Source organism: Lynx canadensis, chromosome C2 (assembly GCF_007474595.2).
Source record: "Lynx canadensis isolate LIC74 chromosome C2, mLynCan4.pri.v2, whole genome shotgun sequence".
Classification (NCBI taxonomy): Eukaryota; Metazoa; Chordata; class Mammalia; order Carnivora; family Felidae; genus Lynx; species Lynx canadensis.
Window position 1 is genome coordinate 49,451,143 of NC_044311.2, and position 9,013 is coordinate 49,460,155.

At 34.8% G+C, this 9,013-nt stretch overlaps 1 protein-coding gene across 1 annotated transcript; it reads right to left on the minus strand.

The window, feature by feature from the left end:
• Window positions 1-2,099: 2,099 nt before the first annotated feature.
• STRIT1 (small transmembrane regulator of ion transport 1) lies at window positions 2,100-5,045 on the minus strand. Its single transcript, XM_030329977.1, has 3 exons — window positions 4,943-5,045; window positions 2,304-2,399; window positions 2,100-2,204 (listed from the first exon to the last, which is right to left on the minus strand). The coding sequence occupies exons 1-2, from the start codon at window positions 4,953-4,955 to the stop codon at window positions 2,308-2,310; spliced, it is 105 nt and encodes a 34-aa protein (XP_030185837.1). The 5' UTR covers window positions 4,956-5,045; the 3' UTR covers window positions 2,100-2,204; window positions 2,304-2,307.
• Between the last annotated feature and the right edge of the window lie 3,968 nt (window positions 5,046-9,013).

Below are 9,013 nucleotides of genomic sequence, written 5' to 3' on the forward strand. Positions count from 1 at the left end.
CTTTCTTTAAAGTTTTTTATATTTTATGTCCTAAGAGGTATTAGAAAAGTAGTAATTTCTCAGCTCTAATATCAATACAGGTCTTGGGGTAGGGGAGAGGCATAGGGTGGGTATTATGATGATGTAAGGCTAGGCATTAATTCAGTCAAAAATGTCAAGAAACAGTTAACCCATCATACTCTTCTCAAATAGGTATAACTGCACTTTGACAGAACGTACACTGAAGATTTTGGAAATTTAAAAACGTATAAGCTTCTATGCCTTATAAGATCTGTATGCAATCATCTACTCAGATGTATTATTCACAGATCACTAGTCACTTCTTTGAGAATTCCAATCCAGCTTAAATTGCTTCAACATCTTTAAAGTTCAAACTTAGAACATCAACATTGTGTATTCAAGGATATTGTAGGGGGAAAATAATTACCCTTTTGGTGCATATTTAGTAGTTGTCTAATTTGAATTATAGTCTATACGTTGAAAAGGTAAGAAATGGATTCACCAATAAAGGGCTTAAATTTAATAAAGAAAATAAAATTCACATATGTGAAAATATTAGTGGACAAATAGTACTATGTATCATTATACTTAATGTAATTAAAATATATAATAAATATAATATAATATAATATAATATAATATAATATAATATAATAATATAGTGCAATTTTTTTGCTGCAGCAATAAACAGAAAAGTGGCTGGGACTTACCAATGTAAGCTGTCATGGATCAATGTCTATATGTATCTGGAGGAATGCCTACATATACACATACACTGTAAGTGTGTTTTCCAAACTTCTATGATAATAAAAATCACCTGGAGAATTGATTTTTTTAACAGGCTTTCTCCAGACCTACCAAAATAAACTCTTAGAGAAGGAGCTCAAGAATCTGTATTTTTAACAAATGACTCAGTCAATTCAGATCAGGCAGGTTTAGAAAACATTGTGGTCCTCAAAACAATCCCATGAGAATATTATTATCCTTCTTTTATAGTTGAGAAAACTGAGGTTAGAGAGATTAATTAACTATTCAAAGGACTCCCAAGTTAGGATAAAGCAATCTGACTTCCAAAATTTTTGTTCTTTTTACTGCGCTAAGCTTTCTTTGTTCTCTGAGAAAATGATCAGGTTGGATGTGGAAACATAGAAAAATAGAAAAATTCATTTCTATTCCTCCTTTAAAATGTTACCTTCTGTTTTAAAGTGCTGGAGAAAAGAATATTGTGCCCTTGAATAAGAATGTGCATATTGATACAGCCCCCTCCATTTTATAGAAAGGTAGAATACATAATTCTGTACCTGGCTTTTTTCACTCAACACTTTGACTTGGGGATGACATCACATCAGTATATAGAGACTCCCTTCATTTGTTTTCACAGACGTCCAAGTAACACATTATGTAGCTAGAACTCAGTTTATTTAGTCAGCCCCCTGTTAATGGACCCTTGGCTTGTTTCCAGGTTTTTGCTATAACAAATTATGCCTTAATGAGTAGGCCTGTGCAGATGCCATTTTGCACTTTTACCAGTGTGCATCTGTGGGAAATGCAATATTCTTAGAAAAGGAATGGCTGAGTCAGAAGTTAAATACATATTTAATTCTGATAGATATTGACTGTCAAACACCTCTAAAAATTCTGTACCATTTTTAATTTCTAAAGGCAGTATATGAACGTGTTTTATTCCCCACATATATAAAGTCAAACATCTTTGTTTTGTCCCAGCTACGAGGTGAACGATGGTTCTCCAGTGCGGTTTTAATTACACTTCTTTTATCATGAGCAAGAGGGGAAGGGGAAGTTTATATTTACAGCTTATTTTCTGTGAACAACGATCTCTATTCATCTCTAGCTCATTTTTTCTATAGGGTTTTTTTTTGGTGGGCACCCCCCCAAAATTTGTAATGTAATTTATCAAACTTTTCCCTATTGGTTATGCATTTTTAGTCAAAGTTTGGAACATTTTTCCTATTCCCAGGTTATAGAGAAATTCATCCATAATTTCTTACAGTTCTTATTTGTAGTTGGAATTTTTAAAAGGTCCTAAAAAGATTCATATGTACACCAAAGTAATAGTTTACAAATCCAAGGTTAGAAAGTGATGTCAAACACTGCAGTTTATTTACATGAGAAATGTTTAATAATCTGTCATGTTCATGTTTTTCTTAATTCTTCTAAATGAAGTCAATCTGAAGTCTTCTTGCCTGTATGATAAAATGTTCCATTAGTAAAACAGAAAAGATTATTCCTGGAGTAACGTATGGTCTTTATGAATAAACATATTCAATTATTGAAAACTTTACCTTTCTAAGAGAAGACAACATAAACCATTATGATGCAGCCCACAATCCAGCCAATCAAGAGAAGAATAGGGACCAGAAGGTGTGATAGTGTAGATTCTGGTTAAAAATAAAGAAAAGAAAACAGAGTAGGTAGGTCATTTTGGCATCATATCTTCTGAAGATAGAGAATTTATTTGAGAGAATAAATGGAATCTGATAATATCAAGAGGAAAAAAAATACACTCTTCAGTCACTCTCAGACATGATTATTATCTTCTGTTTTACAAAGGGTACATGAGACTCGGCTGGGTATTTAAAAGGAAAGACCTGTGTTCAAATGATAGGCTTTCCTTATACAGTTATGTGACCTTGGGCAACTCTGAGCTTGAACTTCCCTATTTGTAGAGATAATGAAACTTGTGATATCTACCTCCCTGAGTTGTTGAGAGGATCAAATGATACTGTGCATGTGCAAGAGCTTTGCAAACTCTAACCTTCCTGTGTGTGTGCCTAGGGTACACAGAACACATCCCTGCATTTGTTCAAGAACACAGCAGCTGTTTACATAGAAACCATCGAAAATGACTTTTGAGGCAATTCCTCCTAAACTAAATAATCATAATATAGGGAAAGTTATTGAAAATTGTTGTTAGCCTTCATAGCTGACTTTAATCCTAAGTATCATAGGAAAAGAAAAGCATTATACCTTATATAATCATTCTCAACTAGAGAAAAGAGATTCTATTTTCTTAACATATTCAATAGAGCAACCAACACTGATCCAACACACATAAAAGACGTTTAGAACAATGATTACTCCTGTGTCTATTTTGAACTCTAATCTGAAGAAAGCAATTTATAAAATTATCATTTTTTAAATATTCATTGTACATGCACACCACACAAAAAGATTCAAAAAGAGCACAAAAAGACATCATATAGAATTAATGTCCACACATTAAGGACTCAGATATATTCTTAACTGAAAAGCACAATTAGGTTTTGTACCACCAGCTAACAAAGAGAACGCATATTCTTAGCAATTGTGTGCCTGTTACCATTTCTATCATTTTAAAATGTGAAGTTTTTTTTTAAGTACTATTAAAATCATCAGGAAAAGAAACACTTCTAAAATTAGGAGCTCCTCTAATAAAAGCAAACTTTGTGCAGTTAAAGTGAATTTTAATAGTTTAAATCTATCTTTCCAGGAATGTTGGCATGTCTTTTAACTCTCACAAATTCAACGGGTTTTCCTTGCTTCTCCATCTCGCTTTGACCTTGAACAAAGCATTAACCACTCATGGAAAAACCTTTCTCTTTACCTGCCTGTGGTATTGCTTTAAGTATAAAGCGAACATTGTGATATGCCCTTTACTCTCATTTGGATGAAAGCCTTTTTATGAATTAAGGTGCCATTACAGTGGGAGTACACAGCAGTAATTTTTTTGAACTGTTCATATATGCGATTTCACTTTTTTCCCAGTTTCAAAGAACTTAAAAATTAATACGAATATTCTAATTGAGCATTTATAAATATCTTATACAAGCATATTTTTGTACGATTCTAAAATTTACATATAATAAAGCCCTAAAAGTATATATCTCATTATTTTCTACTGATTGTAAAACAGTACAGTTGACTGCATTTCAACACTCAGAGTATGCCTGCATTTGTGTTCTTTTAATATGAATATTTTAAGTTTTACCATAATCTGTAGCATTGTTTTGAAATAGGAATATATAGGAACACAATATACTTTGCATAGGTCACTTATATTATGGCACAAACAAGCAAGCACAAAACTTCTTTTTAAATATGAAGAGTGATTTCAAAATGCTTCTCTCTGTCCAAATCTGAGCATGCCCAAGAGGTTATACCTGGAAGTATCCTTAAGGGCACTGTGCTCTGAAACAAGACTGTGTGCATTCAGAATCTGCTGTCACCACTTTCTATGATCACAGGCAAGTGGCTATACTCGGCTATGCCTCAGTTTCCTTATCTGTAAAATGGAAATGAAGACAATACTGCCTATCTCATGAGATCATTGTCCAGATTAAGAGCAAACAGTGTAGTGTAAAAAAGCATTTCTTGGATACAATATATATTCAGCCCCTTCTGTCATAGTAGAGTCAATCATTTTTCTTAAATATAACACACATTTTAAAACCAGAAAATAAGAAATTCAGATCTGAAGCATATCAGAAATGACTAAGTCCATTTTATTTATTTTCACTTTAGAGGCAGAAAACAGGCCCAGAGAGCTAGCAGAGCTTCCCCAAACTCACATGGCTGATCCGTGGACAGCCATGAATTGAGGACAGAATCAAATGTCCTCAATTCTGGTCCAACACACCACAACACCTCGAATCTTGTATAACACTCGAGAATAACTGACTCCCACCTCTTTCAAAACAAGCATGAACAAATTAAGCTCTTCTGTTTGATCCTTTGAAACTACATGTAACGTACAGACATAATCCATAAATTGTACATTGAATGGCTTTTTTCGTAGCCATGCTAACATATATGATTAATGCCCATTTAGCAGAGATACCACATTCTTAAGAATAACTGAGAAATACTAAATACTGGTGAACATAAAATAAACCAGGGAGCTTGGGCCTGTCTTACCAAGAGGGTCTGATGCCTTAAATCTTACCTTTTTCAGCCATTCTTCCTGTTGCTGGGTGGGTTGGTCAGGGCCACACTCACCTCTTCGTTGTTGTCACGCACCGTCTCTTTGAACTTTAAATAGATATCTGAAGAGTGTGGCAGCTGCCTCTCTCCTGACTGCCAATTGTCTGCAGAGTGATGTAAGGTGTTGGAGAACAGATCTCCCCTGGCTCTTCTTTATCCTGTTATCATGGAGGAAGCAACGGGCTACATAAGCTAAACAATTAAAGAAGTTGAGCTATCCTAACCCAGAGATGGGCAGATTTTTAATTCACCCAATGCCTTCAGGCAACATGGAGAAAATGTTTAGGAAAGGGGGTGTACAGAGGAAAAACGGCATTGCAATTAGACAAGTTCTATCAAGGAGAGAGGGTAATCTACTGGGGGAAAAACACTTTGGAGTCGGAAAGACCTGGCTTCAAATTCCAACTGCTATTTCTGTAATGAAGGCCAAGTTGCTTAACCTGAGTATCAGCCTCTTGAATTTTAAAATGAGAATAGTGATACCTTTCCACAGTGGAGGGGTCATAAAGAGGAGATGAAAAAGCTATGTGGAAATACAGACATTTATTACATTACAGGATGCAAAAGATAAAGTAAATTAAGTGGTGCCCCTCACTGTGAACCATTCTAAAAACAGAACATTTTAATATAAATGTACTAGAAACTAAAACAACGAAAGGCTGGGGTATTGCCTAGAATTTTCAGAGAGCAGTCATAAGCTTGTTTTTATTAGCAATGTATAAAAATAGGACATCCCATTTTTCAAAGTCCAACCTGGTTTATGTAATATGACCTAGACTGTGCTCTAGATTCTCACTGGAATAACTTTAATTTTCAGGTCTGGATGGAAAAGTTTTGCAAAATGACCCTGTGACCAACTTCTCAAAAAGTCCACCACGAGATTAAGGGTGTCCTTCTTGAAAAGACAAGAGTTGCCTGACCAAGTCTACCTCCACAGAGCTCCGAGAGGGAGGTGTCCCTGCAAATGACCACATCTCTTCACTCACCAGAATCCACCCATGGTTCTCCATCTCCCAGAAAATAAAAATCTGAACTCCTCACTGAGTACCTGAAAAGCCTCATCTTCCTACTTTCCCACTTGCAGTGACGCCTCAGCCACAGTGAATCCTTTGTGATACATGAATTCGGGATGAATTGATTTTTTACCTTAAGTCATATGCCTATAATTAGACTGTGCAGCCAACAATGTGGTAAGTTTATTACATGATTATGCAATATGTTTATGTTATATCATTCAAGCACAGTTGTCATCTCTCTCTTTCTCTATATACAATTTAAATATATTTTTAAAAATGCCTGGGTATACCAGAGAGAAGAGAGACTTGTAATATCTATGTAACAAAATCCCCGGTAAAGTCCATTTTTTTTAATACTAAATAATTATATATTGATAAAAGGTTAATTGAGGCAAGATAAACAGAGATAGAATGAAAAAGTGATTAATCTCACTTAAATACTGATTTTTTAAACTAAATAGATTCGGGGCGCCTGGGTGGCACAGTCGGTTAAGCTTCCGACTTCAGCCAGGTCACGATCTCGCGGTCCGTGAGTTCGAGCCCCGCATCGGGCTCTGGGCTGATGGCTCAGAGCCTGGAGCCTGTTTCCGATTCTGTGTCTCCCTCTCTCTCTGCCCCTCCCCCGTTCATGCTCTGTCTCTCTCTGTCCCAAAAATAAATAAACGTTGAAAAAATAAAAATAAAAAATAAACTAAATAGATTCAAATGAATACCCTATCTTAAGACCAAAAAAAAAAAAGATATTAAAAAGAAACAGTGACATACCATCCAAAAAACAAATATACATATATACTAGTATAAAACAATTTGCCTAAAGTGGTTAAAAACAGAATGTATGAAAACATTTCTACATTAAAATTACCTTAAGCTTTCTTTTTTGATATAAAATTGACTATTATTAACATTGCTACCAGTTTGAATTTTGAGGAGGAATTACTTTATAACTCATCATTTATTTTTGTTTTCTACAGAAAATGAGAGGTGGGGGGATCTAATTCAATGAACATGAATTGCCCAGATCTCAGAAAAGAGTTCAGTCTAGAATCTCATTTCTTTGGTATCCCATCAGTAACTTTTAAAAAATAATTATAATATTTATTCAGGAAAAATGTTTTATTCACTAATAGACTGAATTCACTTTGAACTCACAAATGCAAGGGCCTCTTTTGACAATTTTCTAATCTTCCTCTTAGGGCATACCATTTAGTAATGTTTTACATTTCTACTTTGCATAAAAATTTCTTCATGAGTTCTCAAATCCCTTATTATCAAAGTGACATTAGATTCTTCCAGGGCACTTAAGGTAAAAAAGTCAAATATTTGGCTCTTTATTCAAGATAAATCGTAATTCTTCATTTTTCTAATTTTTTCTAACCATTAGTGTCTGGAATTATAGTAGATAAATCTTCACATGATAGATTAAATGGACAAATTCCTCTTAAGACCTTAGCTTACCCAAACTGATTCAAAAAGAAAGAAAATTTGAATAGACTTATAACAAGTAAAGCAATTGAAGTTATAATAAAAAAAATATTTCACAAAGAAAAGCCCTGAGGGGCGCCACGGTGGCTCAGTTGGTTAAGCATGGTTAAGCATCAGACTTCAGCTCAGGTCAGAATCTCACAGCTTGTGAGTTCCAGCCCCAAGTCAGGCTCTGTGTTGACAGCTCACAGCCTGGAACCTGCTTCAGATTTTGTCTCCCTGTCTCTCTGCCCCTCCTCCACTCACACTCTGTCTCTCTCTCTCTCCCTCTCAAAAATAAACATTTAAAAAATAATTAAAAAAAAAAAAAAAAAAGCCCTGGAACAGGTATCTTCGCTGGTGAATTCTTCCAAACATTTAGTGTTAACACCAATACCTCAAAAACTATAGAAGAGGAGAGAAGACTTCCCAACTCATTCTACAAGGCCAGTATTACTCCAATACCCAAACCAAAGATATTATAAGAAAAAAACTACAGACCAATCTCTCTAATGAATATAGGTGAAAAATTCTCAACAATAAACTGACAAACCAAATCCAGCAACATAAAACATCCTGAATTACATCCCAGGACCAAGTGGGATTTAACCCAGGAATGCAAAGTCAGCACAACATTCAAATACCAATTCATGTAATACACCATATTAATAAAATTTTTTTAAAAGCCCAAAAAACAAAACAAAACAAAAAAAAAAACACATGATCATCTCACTAAATGCAGAAAAGCATTTGACAGACTCCAACCAACCAATTGGTGATAAAAGCAAACTTCCCCAACCTCATAAAGGGAATCTACAAAAACTCACAGCTAGCATCATATTTAATGGCAAAAGACTGGATGCCCCCCCCCACCACCAATCTCATGAATAAAACAAGAATGTGTACGCTTATACTTTGATTCAATACTGTACTGGAGGTTGTAGCCAGGAGAATTAGGCAAGGAGATGAGATAAAAAGTCATCCCAATTAGAAAAGAAGAATTAAGCTATCTTCATTTGCATATAACATGATCTCATATACCAATAAATCTTTAAGAGCCCCTTCTGCACACAAAAAAACTCTCTTATTTTTTTAAATTTTTTAATATTTATGTATTTTTGAGAGAGAGAAAGCATGAGCAGGGGAGGGGCAGAGAGAGACACACACACACAGAACCAGAAGCAGGCTCCAGGCTCTGAACTGTCAGCACAGAGCCCTATGTGGGGCTTGAAGTTGTGAACCGTCAGATCACGACCTGAGCTGAAGTCAGATGCTTAACCAACTGAGCCACCCCAGCTCAAAAAACCCACCCCCCAAAAAACTCTTTTAGAAGTAATAATCAAATTCAGCAAGATTGTAAAATATAAGATCAACATGGAAAAGTCAATTGTATTTCCACACAATAGCAATGAACAGTTTGAAAATTAAATTAAAAAATAACACTACAATAGCATCAAAAAGAATAAAATACTTAAGAATAAAGAATAAATTTAATCAAAGATGTGTAAGCCTTGTAACTAAAGACTAACAAACCCTTGCTGAAGGAAATTAAAGAA